This window comes from Chiloscyllium plagiosum, chromosome 3, assembly GCF_004010195.1.
Source record: "Chiloscyllium plagiosum isolate BGI_BamShark_2017 chromosome 3, ASM401019v2, whole genome shotgun sequence".
Classification (NCBI taxonomy): Eukaryota; Metazoa; Chordata; class Chondrichthyes; order Orectolobiformes; family Hemiscylliidae; genus Chiloscyllium; species Chiloscyllium plagiosum.
Genome location: NC_057712.1, coordinates 134,440,808 through 134,458,617, shown reverse-complemented (window position 1 = coordinate 134,458,617; position 17,810 = coordinate 134,440,808). Strand labels below are relative to the sequence as shown.

The 17,810-nt window shown below is 48.0% G+C and overlaps 1 protein-coding gene across 1 annotated transcript in view; it reads left to right on the top strand.

Annotated features, from left to right (window-relative positions):
- LOC122540190 (dynein axonemal heavy chain 6-like) overlaps positions 1–17,810 on the top strand; it is a 472,579-nt gene that overhangs the window by 426,933 nt on the left and 27,836 nt on the right. Inside the window, exon 44 of the mRNA XM_043675544.1 lies at positions 10,673–10,865. Coding sequence (XP_043531479.1) covers positions 10,673–10,865 — 193 coding nt within the window. The remainder of the gene's footprint in view (positions 1–10,672; positions 10,866–17,810) is intronic.

Below are 17,810 nucleotides of genomic sequence, written 5' to 3'. Positions count from 1 at the left end.
AGGTGAGTGGGTTAGCCGGGGGAAATGGAGGGTTTCAGGGATAGGTAGGTGAGTGGGTTAGCCGGGGGGAAATGGAGGGTTTCAGGGATAGGGTAGGTGAGTGGTTATGTACAAGCCATTAATGCCAGGGGACTTACCTTTCTTTCGCCTCATTAATCGAACTAACGGGATGCTCTTTAGAGGGACGGTCAGTCCTGTGTGTGTGCCGCACTGTCAAAGGCTCAGTACCGATGAAGTGCCGCACTGTCGGAGGGTCAGTCCTGAGGGTGTGCCGCATTGTCGGAGGTCAGCGTGATATTTTGGTGCTAGATCTTGGTTCCTCCCAAGTGGTAACAAACTACTTCAAGGCGTTTTTTTTCCAGCCAGTTGTCATTAACTTGGATTTTCAGTTTGTTATCTCGCAGGTGACTGTGGGAGATTGCTGTACCTCGGTTTGTAGCTGCTTCTCTCGATAGTTTAACAGAATGACTTCTTTGATTATCAAGTTTGTTGTGATGCCCTGAGATTGTACATCTCTGTGTACATGCAAAGTAAAATCTCTCCAGTAATATTACTTGGAGTTGAAACCAACACAAGATTTCTCTTGCTGTTAAGTGACAATTAACCATTTCCCTTTACTCTCCATTTTCACTTCAATTAATTAGCACTTCCCTCAGCTGTGAAATTGTCACTAACATCCATGAAAGTGATGTCTGATTCAATCACTGCTTTATATGAAGTAAATCTTCTTGGTTTATTGGCACTGCAAACAAGGTTTGGTTGTGTTAACCCAATACAGGTACAGCCTCAAAGGGGCTGGGGAAATTGGGACATGGGGTTAATCTCTGAGTTTGGATCTTCCGGTGAGTCCAACATTGGGCAGCAATGCCCCTCAGAAACAACCAGTCAGAGCAAGGTCATCCTTATGTGTAAGAGAGACAGAACCAGAGCATCAGCTCTAAACCATAACCAGTATATCAGCATCGAATGTGAAAGGGAATTTACCTCTGATGGGGAATGGAAGAGCCTGTGCTGAGCTTTGATGGTCCAGTGCTGCTCTGGGTCTCAGGGATTGTCCAATGGGGCCCTGGGTCTCAGGGATTGTCCAGTGCTGCTCTGGGTCTCAGGGATTGTCCAGTAATACTCTGGTTCTCGGGGATTGTCCAGTGTGACTCTGGATCACGGGGATTGTCCAGTGTGACTCTGGGTCTCGGGGATTGTCCAGTGTGACTCTGGGTTTCGGGAATTGTCCAGTGTGACTCTGGGTCTCAGAGATTGTCCAGTGTGATTCTGGGACTCGGGGATTGCCCAGTGTGACTCTGGGTCTCAGGAATTGTCCAGTGCTGCTCTGTGTCTCAGGGATTGTCCAGTGTGACTCTGGGTCTCGGGGATTGTCCAGTGTGATTTTGGGTCTCGGGGATTGTCCTGTGTGACTCTGGGTCTCGGGGATTGTCCAGTGCTGCTCTGGGTCTCAGGGATTGTCCAGTAATACTCTGGTTCTCGGGGATTGTCCAGTGTGACTCTGGATCACGGGGATTGTCCAGTGTCACTCTGGGTCTCGGGGATTGTCCAGTGTGATTTTGGGTCTCGGGGATTGTCCTGTGTGACTCTGGGTCTCGGGGATTGTCCAGTGCTGCTCTGGGTCTTGGGGATTGTCCAGTGTGACTCTGGGTCTTGGGGATTGTCCAGTGCTGCGTTGGGTCTCGGGGCTAGTCCAGTGCTACTCTGGGTCTCGGGGATTGCCCAGTGTGACTCTGGGTCTCGGGGATTGTCCAGTGTGACTCTGGGTCTCAGGGATTGTCCAGTGCTGCTCTGCGTCTCAGGGATTGTCCAGTGTGACTCTGGGTCTCGGGGATTGCCCAGTGTGACTCTGGGTCTCAGGGATTGCCCAGTGTGACTCTGGGTCTCAGGGATTGCCCACTGTGACTCTGGGTCTCAGGGATTGTCCAGTGTGACACTGGGTCTCAGAGATTGTCCACTGTGACCCTGGGTCTTGGGGATTGTCCAGTGTGACTCTGGGTCTCAGGGATTGTCCAGTGTTACTCTGGGTCTCGGAGATTGTCCAGTGTGACTCTGGGTCTTGGGAATTGTCCAGTGTTACTCTGGGTCTCGGAGATTGTCCAGTGTGACTCTTGGTCTTGGGGATTGTCCAGTGTGACTCTGGGTCTTGGGGATTGTCCAGTGCTGCTCTGCGTCTCAGGGATTGTCCAGTGTGACTCTGGGTCTCAGGGATTGTCCAGTGTGACTCTGGGTCTCAGAGATTGTCCACTGTGACCCTGGGTCTTGGGGATTGTCCAGTGTGACTCTGGGTCTCAGGGATTGTCCAGTGTTACTCTGGGTCTCGGAGATTGTCCAGTGTGACTCTTGGTCTTGGGGATTGTCCAGTGTGACTCTGGGTCTTGGGGATTGTCCAGTGTTACTCTGGGTCTCAGGGACTATCCAGTGTGGCCCTGGGTTTCAAGCAATGTCCAATGCTGCTCTGGGTCTTGGGGATTGTCCAGTGTGACTCTGGGTCTTGGGGATTGTCCTGTGTGACTCTGGGTCTTGGGGATTGTCCAGTGTGACTCTGGGTCTCAGGGATTGCCCAGTGCTGCTCTGGGTCTTGGGGATTGTGCAGTGCTGCATTGGGTCTCGGGGCTAGTCCAGTGCTACTCTGGGTCTCGGGGATTGCCTAGTGTGACTCTGGGTCTCTGGGATTGTCCAGTGTGACTCTGGGTCTCGGGGATTGTCCAGCGTGACTCTGGATCACGGGGATTGTCCAGTGTGACTCTGGGTCTCAAGGATTGTCCAGTGTGACTCTGGGTCTCGGGGATTGTCCAGCGTGACTCTGGGTCTCAAGGATTGTCCAGTGTGACTCTGGGTCTCAAGGATTGTCCAGCGTGACTCTGGGTCTCAAGGATTGTCCAGTGTGACTCTGGATCACGGGGATTGTCCAGTGTGACTCTGGGTCTCAGGGATTGTCCTGTGTGACTCTGGATCACGGGGATTGTCCAGTGTGACCCTGGGTCTCGGGGATTGTCCAGTACTGCTCTGGGTCTCAGGGATTGTCCAGTGTGACTCTGGATCACGGGGATTGTCCAGTGCTGCTCGGGGTCTCGGGGATTGTCCTGTTTGACTCTGGGTCTCGGGGATTGTCCAGTGTGACTCTGGGTCTCAGGGATTGCCCAGTGCTGCTCTGGGTCTCGGGAATTGTCCAGTGTGACTCTGGGTCTCGGGGATTGTCCAGTGCTGGTCTGGGTCTCGGGGATTGTCCTGTGTGACTCTGGGTCTCAGGGATTGTCCAGTGTGACTCTGGGTCTCAGGGATTGCCCAGTGTGACTCTGGATCAGGGGGATTGTCCAGTGCTGCTCTGGGTCTCGGGGATTGTCCAGTGTGACTCTGGGTCTCAGGGATTGCCCAGTGCTGGTCTGGGTCTCGGGGATTGTCCTGTGTGACTCTGGGTCTCAGGGATTGTCCAGTGTGACTCTGGGTCTCAGGGATTGCCCAGTGTGACTCTGGATCAGGGGGATTGTCCAGTGCTGCTCTGGGTCTCGGGGATTGTCCTGTGTGACTCTGGGTCTCAGGGATTGTCCAGTGTGTCTCTGGGTCTCAGGGATTGCCCAGTGCTGCTCTGGGTCTCGGGGATTGTCCTGTGTGACTCTGGGTCTCAGGGATTGTCCAGTGTGACTCTGGGTCTCAGGGATTGCCCAGTGCTGCTCTGGTCTCGGGGATTGTCCAGTGTGATTCTGGGTCTCGGGGATTGTCCAGTGTTACTCTGGGTCTCGGGGATTGTCCAGTGCTGCTCTGGGTCTCGGGGATTGTCCTGTGTGACTCTGGGTCTCGGGGATTGTCCAGTGCTGCTCTGGGTCTCGGGGATTGTCCTGTGTGACTCTGGGTCTCAGGGATTGTCCAGTGTGACTCTGGGTCTCAGGGATTGCCCAGTGCTGCTCTGGGTCTCGGGGATTGTCCTGTGTGCCTCTGGGTCTCGGGGATTGTCCAGTGTGACTCTGGGTCTCGGGGATTGTCCAGTGTGACTCTGGGTCTCGGGGATTGTCCTGTGTGCCTCTGGGTCTCGGGGATTGTCCAGTGTGACTCTGGGTCTCGGGGATTGTCCAGTGTGACTCTGGGTCTCAGGGATTGTCCAGTGTGACTCTGGGTCTCCGAAGTCACTGTTCTGATTTGTAAATGCATCACCAGCCTTTATTGTGGCTGGGTCAACACTGCTGGGTACTGTATGACTGGAATTTCCTCCCTAAAGGGTACTGTGGTTCTAACCACATGCAGCAGTTCAAGATAGCAGCTCACCACCATCTGCTCAACGGGGCAACTAAGGATGGGCAATGTGGAGAGATAAGGGTTTCATAGCAATGTTATAGTAATACAGACACACTGCAGAAATTCACCAAAGATCCTTAAACAACACCTTGCAAACACATTACGAGGGCAGCAGATACAGGGAACACCACTCTCTACAAGTTCCCCTCCAAGCCACTCCCCATCCTGACTTGGAAAAATATCCCTGTTCCTTCAGTGTCATTGGGTTAAAATCCTGAAATTCCCTCCCTAAGTCATTATGGGTCTACCCACAGCCCACGGACTGCAGTGAGTCAAGTAGGCAGCTCATCCCCACCTTCTCCAGGGGCAAATAGGGACTGGTAATAAATGCTGAACTTAGCCAGTGACACCCACATCCCATGAACAATTAAGAAATGGTTCAGAAAAGATTTACAGGCATTGGAGATTTGAGTTATAAGGAGACACTGGATAGGCTTGGACTGTTTTCACCGGAGTGTTAGGAGGCTGACGGGTGACCTCATAGAGGTTTATAAAATCCTGGGGGACATAGATAGGGTAAATAGGCAAAGTCTTTTTCTCAGGGTAAGGGAGTTCGAAACTTGAGGGCATATTTTAAGGTGAGAAGGAAAAGTGTTAAAAGGGACCTGAGGAACAACCTTTTCACATAGAGAGTGGTTGGTGTGTGGAGTAAACTCCGGATTAGATGCAGGTACAGTTACTACATTTAAAAGGCATTTGGGTAGGTAGATGAACAGGAACCGTTTCGAGAGACACAGGCCATGTGCAGGTAAATGGGAGTAGTTTAGTTTGGGAAACTTGGTTAGCATGGACGAATTGGATTGCAAGGTCTTTTTCCATCCTGTGTGACTCTCTGACTGATGCTCAGAGATATGGGTTCAAATCCCACCATATCTAATGATGAAATTTGGACTCAATAATAAAAAAGACTGGAATAAAATTATAGTCGAAGGATGATATCTGATTCACTAGCGCGGTTTAGAGAATTAAATCTGCTATCCTTACTGAGTGACTTCAGTCCCACAGCAGTGTGATTGACTCTGAACTGCCCTCTGGGCAATTGGGGATGGGCAATAAATAAGCACCTTCTCAGGGGGCAACTAGGGACGGGTAATAAATGCTGAACTCAGCCAGTGATAGAACATAGAACATAGAACATAGAAGAATACAGCGCAGTACAGGCCCTTTGGCCCTCGATGTTGCACCGATCCAAGCCCACCTAACCTACACCAGCCCACTATCCTCCATATGCCTATCCAATGCCCGTTTAAATGCCCATAAAGAGGGAGAGTCCACCACTGCTACTGGCAGGGCATTCCATGAACTCACGACTCGCTGAGTAAAGAACCTACCCCTAACATCTGTCCTATACCTACCACCCCTTAATTTAAAGCTATGCCCCCTTGTAATAGCTGACTCCATACGTGGAAAAAGATTCTCACTGTCGACCCTATCTAAACCCCTAATCATCTTTTACACCTCTATCAAGTCACCCCTAAACCTTCTTTTCTCCAATGAAAACAGCCCCAAGTGCCTCAGCCTTTCCTCATACGATCTTCCTACCATACCAGGCAACATCCTGGTAAACCTCCTCTGCACCCGTTCCAGTGCCTCCACATCCTTCCTATAGTATGGCGACCAAAACTGCACACAGTACTCCAGATGCGGCCGCACCAGAGTCTTATACAACTGCAACATGACCTCAGGGGTCCGGAACTCAATTCCTCTACCAATAAAAGCCAGTACACCATATGCCTTCTTCACAGCACTATTTACCTGGGTGGCAACTTTCAGAGATCTGTGTACATGGACACCAAGATCCCTCTGCTCATCCACACTACCAAGTATCCAACCATTAGCCCAGTACCCCATCTAGCAGTGGTGGACTCTCCCTCTTTATGGGCATTTAAACGGGCATTGGATAGGCATATGGAGGATAGTGGGCTAGTGTAGGTTAGATGGGCTTGGATCGGTGCAACATCGAGGGCCAAAGGGCCTGTACTGCGCTGTATTTTTCTATGTTCTATGTTCTATGATGCCAACATCCCATGAACTAATAAACTAAATTCTCATGGTACCCTTGCCAGCTCAAAGAGAGAGAGCCAGCTTTGTGAGTGACCTTCAAGAGCTCTGTTCTCCACCTGTTGTGGCCTTTCATTCAAGCCCCAGTTTTCTAGCCCATCATTGGTGAGCATACTATTCAGTTCTGAAATTCTATACACCTCTCCACCTCTCTTTGTCATACACCTCTTTTAAGACCTTAATTAAATTCCACCTCCAACTAAACTTTTAGTCCCTTACCTTACCTGGAATTACCTCGAGTGATTCCAAATAAACCTGTTGGACTATAACCTGGTGTTGTGTGATTTAAATGGGTCAGTGTCAAGTTTGCTCTGGTGACTTGCCACTCACGTCGCAGGCAATTAGCTACAGACAACAAATGCTGGCATTGCCAATAATGCCCACACATAGGAAACAGAAGGAGAAAAACAAGAATTGGATGAATGCTTCAAGGGGAAAGAGGTGGTTGGATGAAGGAGCAGGAGGGTTGGTCAGAGCCCTGAACAGGGCCCCTCCTTCGGCATTATTCAATTTCACAATTTTAATGCTCCAGTGAGATGCCATATAAATGCAAGATGATTTTGTTGAGAACTATCACTGCAAAATATGATGAGAATTGGGTGTGAAGACAGCATTGCTGTTAACAAAGTTGGTCCATTTTTATCAGTAGGGGCTTTTCTGTACTGTTTGAGGCTGCGTCTTTGTGCCAAACAAACTCAGGTATAACCCAATAATCCTCAAAGCAGGTTTTCGCCAGGCACAAAGAATTCATGACTTCTACTTGTGTCCAAGCAGTCACCATTAGTAGGCGTCACAGTAACTGGAATCCGCCATCAGCCATGACACTACCTTTCCTCACTGATCAATTAGCATTGTTCATTCAGGGGAATGTGGATCTTAGCAAGGCCAGCATTTATTGCCATCCCTAATTGCTCCCAAGGAGATGGCTTTGAGTAATTTTATTGATAGTAACTGATACCACAACATTTCAGAGGAGAACAGAGTCAAAATATTTTTGTAAAGCGTATAGATTTCCTTCTCTAAAGAACATCAGTGAACCAGATGGGCTTTTCTAACAATCCTATATCATTACTGACATTTTCTATTCCAGATTTATTTAATTAACTGGAATTAATTTCTCCAGCGACAGCAGTAGGATTTGAACTCCTGCCCCTCGTGCATTCCTTCAGGTTTGTGTAACCGAGCTGCTGTATTGCTCGTTCTTTATGATCAGTTGATTTGATTCTGCCCCTCCCCGTCACATCTCCTGTTCCAGCTGATGTGTTTACATCATTCACACTTGTAGCTTTAAGCAGGAACAGACCCTTGCTGAGTTATGAGCTGTCTACCTCAGGCACCCCACTGAATCAGGGCCATTAAGAAAGAACAAAACATTTACATTTATATAGGTGCTTCAGAAAGCAAGTTGTTTTTCTCTTTGCGTTTGTTACCCCCTCGGGTCATCCCAAAGCTTTACATAATGGAATGCAGCCACTGTTGTAATGTAACCATCCCATCAGCCAATTTTCACACTGAGAAACAATGACGACAGTTTGAAAATGACCAGAGAATTGGTTTTGGTAATGTTGTTTGTAGCATCAATGCAAGGTAAAAATCCCCAGCCTTTCTTTGAATGGTGCCATGGGATACATGTCCATATGAGAGGGCAGTCTGGGTCTTGGCTTAACATCTCTACGATAGATCATAGAACAGTGCAGCACAGTACAGGCCCTTCGACTCTTGGATGTTGTGTCGACCTTTTATTCTACTCTAAGATCAGACTAATCTACATACTCTTCATTGTACTATCTTCCATGTGCCTTAAATGTCCCTAATGTCTCTGACTCTCCTCCCACTGCTGGCAATGCATTCCACACACGGGTAAAGAACCGACCTCTGGCATCTCCCTTCAACCTTCCTCCAATCACCTGGAAATTGTACCCCCTCATGATAGACAATTCTGCCCTGGGAATATGTCTCTAGCTATCCACTCTATCCATAATAAACAGACAGGAGGCTGGAAGAACACAGCAAGCCAGGCAGCATCAGGAAGTGGAGAAATTGATGTTTCAGGTGTAACCCTTCTTCAGGACTGGGGGGTGGGTGTGAGGGGAGCTGCAGGTAAAGGGGGTGGTGGGGGCAGGGCGGTGAGGTGAGGATAGGTGAAGACAGGCAGAGAGTATAACCTGATTGGTCAGTGGGAAGAATGAATCTGTTAGGAGGCTGGGAGGAGTGGAATGGAAGGGGAGGGACTGGGAAGGGAGATGGGGGGTGGGAAAGGAAGGGTATTTGAAATTGGAGAACTCAATGTGGAGTCCTCCGTGCTGGAGGCTGCTCAGGAAGAAGCTGAGATGTTGTTCCTCCAATTTGTGGTTTGGTTCGTTTTGGCAATGGAGGAAGCCAAGGATGTCGGAAAGGGAATGGGAAGGGGAATCAAAATGGGCGGTGACTGAGAGTCTGGTTAGCCCCTGCGGGCCCGGCTGAGATGCTCAGTGAACCATTCCCTACATTTACAATTGGTCTCCCTAATGTAGAGAAGACGGCAGCGGGAGCACTAGATATAGTAAACTAGGTTGGAGGAGAGGCAGGTGAACCTCTGTCTCACCTGGAAGGTCTGGTTGGAGCCCGGGATGGAGGTGAGGAGGTGGTGCACCGGCAGATTTTGCATCTTTTCCAGTTGCAGGGGAAAGTACCTGGGGGTTCGGGGGCGTTGGTGGAGAGAGTGGTGCAAACCAAGGACTGTCGAAGGGAACGGTCCTTACGGGGAGTGGGGAGGGGAAGATATTCTTGGTGGTGGAGTCTAGTTTGAGTTGGCGGAAGTGTTTAAGGATAATGATGCATTGGATGTGGAAACTGGTGGGGTGGTAGGTGAGGACAGGAGGGACTCTGTCTTTATTGCTTTGGAAGGGGGAGGGGTTTAGAGCAGTGGAACAGGAAATGGAGGTGGTGCAGTGGAGGGCTGTCTGAATGACATAGGGAGGAAAAACACGTTGTTCAAAATAGGTGGATATCTGGGATGCTCGTGATTGGAATGTCTCCTCAGAGCAAATGCGGCGGAGGCAGAGGAATTGGGAGAATGGGATGGAGTTCTTGCAGGATACTGGGTAGGAAGAGGTGTAGTCCAGGTGGTTATGGAAGTCTGTGGGTTTATAGTAAACATCCATCTGGACACTGTCACCGGAGATGAAAATGGAGATGTCAAGAAGGGTGAGGGAGGGAGATGCCTGAGATGGACCAAGTGAATATGAGGGTGGGGTGGAAGTTGTGGGCGAAGTGAATGAACTGCTCCAGTTCAGCCTGGGTACAGGACACTGGACCAATGCAGTCATCAATGTAATGGTGGAAGAGTTGGGGCACAGTGCCTGTATAGGGACTGAAGAAGGACTGTTCGACATAGCCAATAAAGAGGCAGGTGTAGCTGGGGCCCATGACCATCCTCTTGATTTGGAGGAAATGGGAGTAATTAAAGGAAGAGTTGTTGAAGGTGAGGACTAGTTCAGCACCACATCCTACCTCCCCCTTGCCCACGACCCATCAGGGCACAATCACCCACACTGTCCTTGCTCTCATTGCCTCCAGTGATCTCCCCTCTACTGCCTCTAAACTCATAGTCCCCCAGCCCTGCACTGCCCGGTTCTACCTGCTTCCCAAGCTCAACAAGCCCAACTACCCCGGCTGACCCATCGTCTTGGCATGTTCCTGCCCCGCCAACTCATCTCATCCTACCTCGACTCCATCTTCTCCCCCTTGGTTCAGGTACTTTCCACCTATATCACCAACCACTCTCTCCATCTCTTCAGCAACATCGAGTTCCCCAACCCCCAGCGCTTTCTCTTCCCTATTGATGTGCAGTGCTTATACACGTCCATACCCCACAAGGATGGCCTCCAGGCCCTCTGCCTCTTCCTCTCCACAGACCCATCCAGGCCCTCTCTCTCCTCCACTCTATCTATGCCTCTCATCATCTTGTACACCTCTATCAAGTTACCTCTCATCCTTCTTCACTCCAATGAGAAAAGCCCTAGCTCCCTCAACCTTTCTTCATAAGACATGCCTTCCAGTCCAGGCAGCATCCTGGTAAATCTCCTCTGCACCCTCTCTAAAGCTTCCACATCCTTCCTATAATGAGGTGACCAAAACTGAACACAATATTCCAAGTGTGGCCTTGGCACATCCTGCCAGAATACTGCTTTAGAATGCAAGCATGAGTGGGTAACTCAAATTTCTCTTGAGTGTGACCTGAAATGCTGGGAAGAAATTCTACTAGTGACTGCTTTGATGTCAGCCACAGGGAATTAATGAGGATTGCCTTTTTTGCTTTGCCTGGTGCAGTTTGCAGTGGCCAGCGAGTGGAGTTCTTGAGGAGATACAGTGTTCCTGCTGACAGCAAGGCCGGCAGAAACATCAAGGAGGTGCTGGTAACAACCATGTTGTTCAGCACTCATACTACATCAGCTCAAACCCAGACACAGATCCTCAAACAACTGGTGAAGAAAAGCAGAAATCGCCGGATTCCACCAAAGAACAAGAAGGTCAGTGATATTTCTTCACAGATGCTCACATCATTGAGGAGAAGACCCCATTCACTTCCTGAGTACATGCTATACCTCTCTCCACCCTTCAGGCTCTCTGCCTCTATTCCTTTTGCCCGAAACATCAATTTTCCTGCTCCTCGGATGCTGCCTGACCTGCTGTGCTTTTCCAGCACCAGTCTGATCTAGACTACATGCTACACCTACAAACTGACCTTTTGTGACTCAGACGTCAGAACACTTAAAACCCTTGTATGAGACAATAAAACATTTACGTTTATGTAGATGTGAAAAGCATAATAGAATTCTGCAGCCATTCTCCATTTAAGTCATACTCTTTTTTTTCATTTTTCATTGCCATAGTCACAATTTCCCACATTTTATTCCATCTGGCCCACTCAGTCGACATATCCATCTCTTCCGACGTCTTTGTCACCACATACTTTCTGACCTAAAGTAAAACGGGATGGACGTTGAAAATCTGAAACAAAAACAGAAATTGCTAGAGAAACTCAGCAAGTCTGGCAGCATCTGTGGAGAGAAAGAAATTATTTTGGTGTTTCCTGAGAATGTAGACACCACATCTTAGCTCCCCTCAACGAAATCATTGATGTGAAGTATAAGAAGTTGAGATCCCAGCAGAGAACACGGCAGGTCTCCAATCACCGCATCCTACCAAGCAGACAGAAATTCAAAGGCTGTGGTCCACATTGGCACTAACAACATAGATAGGAACAGGGATGTGGTCCTGCAATCAGAATTCAGGACCAAGGTGGAAAAATAACCAGCAGGATGTTTAAAATAGTAATCTCCAGATTATTCATGATCCCACAAGCAGATGAGTACAGATGAATACTGGAAAGATGGTGCAGGAGGGATGATCTGATGGTGCTTATTGGGAAGATCAGAACTACCTCAGCTAATGTGGGAAACAGGACAGAAAGTGAAACCAGGGTGTACAAGATGCTGGGTGAGGTGGGCAGGACTAAACTAAAAGGAATAAGTTAATAGGTGGAGTTGGAGTACAGGGAAGGTCAGGAAGTTTGATTCAGAGTTACTCTGCCTGAATGAGACTGGGGAGTTACACATCCTACTTCTGTGTGGGACTATCATGTCATGGCCATAACAGAGAACAGGTTTAAGGAATGAGAGGTCGGAGTTAAATATTCCTGGGTACAAGGTGTTCAGAAAGGATCAACAGGGTAAAGAGCAGGAGGACTGGTGTTTTTAGTTAAGGAAAGGAATGTTTCAGAATCGATTTGGCTAGAGGTCAGCAGTAAGAAGGGTGCAGTTATATTGCTTGGTCTCATCTATAGAGCAGCCCGTTGTGTGAAGATTTTAGAAGAACAAATCTACAAGGAAATTCGAGAGAGGTGCAAACAGCATAGCGTGGTGAGAAAAGAGTATTTTAATTACCTGTATAGCAACTTGTATACTGGGAATATAAAGGGCAGCAAAATTCCTGGATTGTGTTCAGGAACATTTCCGACAGCAATATGTGTCAGATTGTGGTTATCAATTGTCAGTTTGATTCCAGTGTGTAACTGTACTGGGACAGCATGGCTAGGGGAGCAGCACATTCTGGAGCACAAGTCTTCAATACTATTGCCAGAATGTTGTCAGGGCCCATAGCCTTTTCAGTATCTAGTGTCTTTACCTGTTTCTTTTTATCACGTGGAGTGAATTGATTTGGAGCTGAAGATTGGCATTGGTGATAACTGGGGATCACTGGAGAAGGCGGAGATGGATCATCCACTCTGCACTTCTAGCTGAAGATTGAGGTTAAAGCTTCAGCTTTATCTTTTGTGCTGATGTGCTATGCTCCTCCATCATTGAGGATGGGGATATTCGTGGAGTTTCCTCCTTCAGTGAGCTGTTTAATTATCCACCATCATTCCCAACTGGATGCAGCAGGACTGCAGAGCTTAGATCTGATCTGTTGGTTTTGGGATCGCTTAGCTCTGTCAATCATTTGCTGTTGATGCTGTTTGGCATGCATGTCATCCTGTTTGGTAGCTTCGCCAGGTTGAAACCACATTTTCAGGTCTGCCTGGTGCTGCTCCTGGCATGCCCTCCTGCACTCTCCATTGAACCAGGGTTGATCCCCTGGTTGGATGGTAATGGTTGAGTGGGGCACATGGCTGGGCCATGAGGTTACAGATTGTGCTGGAGTACAGTTCTGCTGTTGTTGGTGGCCACAGTGCCTCATGGATGTCCAGCTTTGGGTTTCTAGATCTGTTCAAAATCCATCCCTGTCCGGGTGGTGTTAGTGCCATCAAATGGAGGGTATTCTTAATGTAAGGACAGGACTTTGTCTCCATCACAAGGACTATGTGTGGCCATTCCTACCGAGACTGCCATGGATTGATACGTTACATGAGGTCAAGCCAATTTTCCCCTTCACTTGGTTCCTCATCATCTGCTACAAGCCCAGCCTAGCAGCAATGTCCTTTAGGACCCGACCAGCTTGATCAGGAGTGCTACTGGCAAGCCACTGTTGGTGATAGCCCATTGAAATCCCCCATCCCAGCATACACTCTGTGTTCAGTTACATGATTATTATACACCATCGCTGCTGATTTACTCCCTATGTGCCTGTTAGATATCTCCCTTTGCATTTTCCTTCAGTCCTGAATACTCCAAGATATCCATCTTCTCTGGGAATGTAGTTCCTACATTTCACTCTAAAGGGAACAAGTTGAGCCCTTATTTTCCCCAGTTCCACTTTGAATAATCCCCACCTCCACTGTTTTACTGTAGAATTATTCTCAATTAGTCAATCATGACCCGATCTTCCCTTATCTTCATAAAATCAGCCTTCCACTAATCCAAAACCCTGCCCTGTCTTTCCAGAATACTCACCCACTACCACCTCTGGTTACGACCCACAATTGGTCCAGCATTGACCATCCCTGATAGGAATTCATACTAATCGAATAAAAGCAAAACACTGCAGATTCTGGGAATGAAAAATAAAAGTAGAAACTTCTGTGTACCAATATGACCCAAATATCTGTACGTATTTACTGCGTTTCCAGGCAATGTGTACTTCACTGTGCACCCAGTCAATGTGTATATCACAGTGTTCCCAGTCAGTTTGTATATTACAGTGTTCCCAGTCAGTGTGTATATCACTGTGTTCCCAGTCAATGTGTATATCACAGTGTTCCCAGCCAGTGTATATAACACTGTGCTCCCAGTCAATGTGTATGTCACTGTGCTCCCAGTCAATGTGTATGTCACTGTGTTCCCAGTCAATGTGTATCACAGTGTTCCCAGTCAGTGTGTATATCACTGTGCTCCCAGTCAATGTGTATGTCACTGTGTTCCCGGTCAATGTGTATATCACAGTGTTCCCAGTGTATATATTACAGTGTTCCCAGTAGTGTGTATATCACTGTGTTTTCAGTCAGTGTGTATGTCACTGTGCTCCCAGTCCATGTGTATATCCATGTTCCCAGTAAATGTGTATAATACAGTGTTCCCAGTCCATGTGTATATCACTGTGTTTCCAGTCAGTGTGTATGTCACTGTGCTCCCAGTCCATGTGTATATCAGTGTTCCCAGTAAATGTGTATAATACAGTGTTCCCAGTCCATGTGTATATCACTACACTCCCAGTCAATGTGTATATCACTGTGTTCCCAGTCAATGTGTATATCACAGTGTTCCCAGTCAGTGTGTATATCACTGTGCTCCCAGTCAATGTGTATGTCACTGTGCTCCCAGTCAATGTGTATATCACAGTGTTCCCAGTCAGTGTGTATATCACTACACTCCCAGTCAATGTGTATATCACAGTGTTCCCAGTCAATGTGTATATCACTGTGTTCCCAGTCAGTGTGTATATCACTGTCCTCACAGTCAATGTGCATATCACTGTTTTCCCAGTCAATGTGTATATCACAGTGTTCCCAGTCAATGTGTATATCACTGTTTTCCCAGTCAATGTGTATATCACCGTGTTCCCAGTCCAGTGTGTATATCACTGTCCTCACAGTCAATGTGCATATCACTGTGTTCCCCATCAATGTGTATATCACCATGTTCGCAGTTCATGTGTATGTCACTGTGTTGCCAGTCCACGTATATACCACTGTGCTCCCAGTCAATGTGTATATCACAGTGTTCCCAGTCAATGTGTATATCACTGTGCTCCCTGTCAATGTGTACATCACTGTGTTCCCGGTCAATGTGTATATCAGTGTTCCCAGTGTATATATCACAGTGTTCCCAGTAGTGTGTATATCACTGTGTTCCCAGTCAATGTGTATGTCACTGTGCTCCCAGTGTGTATATCACAATGTTCCCAGTAGTGTGTATATCACTGTGTTTTCAGTCAGTGTGTATGTCACTGTGCTCCCAGTCCTTGTGTATATCAGTGTTCCCAGGAAATGTGTATAATAGTGTTCCCAGTCAATGTCTATATCACTACGCTCCCAGTCAATGTGTATATCACTGTGTTCCCAGTCCTTGTGTACATCACCTTGTTCCCAGTCCATATGTATATCACTGTGCACCCAGTCAGTGTGTATATCACTGTGTTCCCAGTAAATATATATATCACTGTGTTCCCCATCAATGTGTATATCACCATGTTCGCAGTTCACGTGTATGTCACTCTGTTGCCAGTCTACGTGTATATCACTGTGCTCCCAGTCCACGTGTATATCACTGTGTTCCCAGTTCATGTGTCTGTCACTGTGCTCCCAGTCCATATGTATATCACAGTCTTCCCAGTCAATGTGTATATCACTGTGTTTCCAGTCCATGTGGATATCACAGTCTTCCCAGTCAACGTGTATATCACAGTGTTCCCAGTCCATGTGTATATCACAGTCTACCCAGTCAATGTGTATATCACAAATTTCCCAGTCAATGTGTATATCACTGTGTTTCCAGTCCATGTGTATAGAACATAGAACATCGAACATAGAACAATACAGCACAGAACAGGCCCTTCGGCCCACGATGTTATGCAGAACATTTGTCCTAGCATAAGCACCTATCCATGTACCTATCCAATTGCCGCTTAAAGGTCACCAATGATTCTGACTCTGCCACTCCCACAGGCAGCGCATTCCATGCCCCCACCACTCTCTGGGTAAAGAACCTACCCCTGACATCCCCCCTATACCTTCCACCCTTCACCTTAAATTTATGTCTCCCTGTAACACTCTGTTGTACCCGGGGAAAAAGTCTCTGACTCTCTTCTCTATCTATTCCCCTGATCATCTTATAAACCTCTATCAAGTCACCCCTCATCCTTCGCCGTTCCAATGAGAAAAGATCTAGCACTCTCAACCTATCCTCGTACGACCAATTCTCCATTCCAGGCAACATCCTGGTAAATCTCCTCTGCACCCTCTCCAAAACTTCCACATCTTTCCTAAAATGAGGCGACCAGAACTGCACACAGTACTCCAAATGTGACCTTACCAAGATCCTGTACAGCTGCAACATCACCTCACGAGTCTTGAATTCAGTCCCTCTGCTAATGAATGCTAATACACCATAGGCCTTCTTACAAGCTCTATCCACCTGAGTGGCAACTTTCAAAGAGCTATGAACATAGACCCCAAGATCCCTCTGCTCCTCCACCTCACTAAGAACCCTACCGTTAACCCTATATTCCGCATTCTTATTTGTCCTTCCAAAATGGACAACCTCACACTTGACAGGGTTGAACTCCATCTGCCACTCCTCAGCCCAGCTCTGCATCATATCTAAGTCCCTTTGCAGCAGACAACAGCCCTCCTATGTCACTGTGTTCCCCATCAATGTGTATATCACTGTGCTACCTGTCGATCTCCCTTTCCATCTATCCACTCCACCCTCCTCTCTGACCTATCACCTCCATCCCCACACACACTCACCTATTGTACTCCATGCTACTTTCTCCCCACCCACACCCTCCTTTCATTTGTCTCTCCACCCTGCAGGCACTCTGCCTCTATTCCTGATGAAGGGCTTTTGCCCGAAACGTCGATTTTCTTGCTCCTCGGATTCTGCCAGAACTGCTGTGCTTTTCCAGCACCATTCTAATCCAAAATCTGGTTTCCAGCCTCTGCAGTCATTGTTTTTACCTAGTTGATTTTAACGCTACTGCGAACCCTCTTGCAAGGATGCCTGCCTTGAAGAAGTTTTCCCCCTCTCTCTCCAAGAATCTCAGGGAGTCCCTCTCCCACTGCAACTCCCAGGTCATTTTCACTGTCCTGAAACTCTTCAACCATGTCCTGAAACAAACTCGCTATCACAGCCACATTTGCCTGCCTCTGTAACCAACTCATCCCACACGGACTCCAGACCACCTTTAAACCAGCAGAGTTCGGACCCGAACAGGACAAACAGTACAGACTACAGATTCAAAAACACCAGCAACAGTTCTCTTTCAAGATCCTCCGCTCCACGCTTGCAGCAATGCGCCGGCACCTAACCTCTCTACAGTCAGCCCTGCCTCAGCTGAGGGCCACACTCTCTCAGAATTGCAAAGGACCTACTCTGTCCTACATCCTCAGGGGAATTCATACTCTCAACAAACAGTATTTCAACTCCATCTGAAACATCAAAAACTGTAAGTACAACAAACTTTTATCTACCCACCCCCGTAACCAGCGCTCCTCAAACATTCCAGAAGATTTCCCCGGCCTCTGGAACTGTTCGGACACCATTAGCCATGCGGCTGGTGCAGCTACCATCCCCACGGTGATCGATGACATCACTTCCGCTCCCATCATGGCCGCTTCAATGGCCACTTCCGCCCCTCACAATTCCTCATGCACCACACGTGACATCACTTCCGCCCCTCACATCATCACTGATGTCACACGCTTAGTGACTTCTGCCACTCCTACTGCCATGTTTGCCACCACTTCTATCCCCACCAACGCCACTCACCTGTATTCTGCTGACATGCACCTGCCCCCCCCCCCCCCCCCCCCCCCC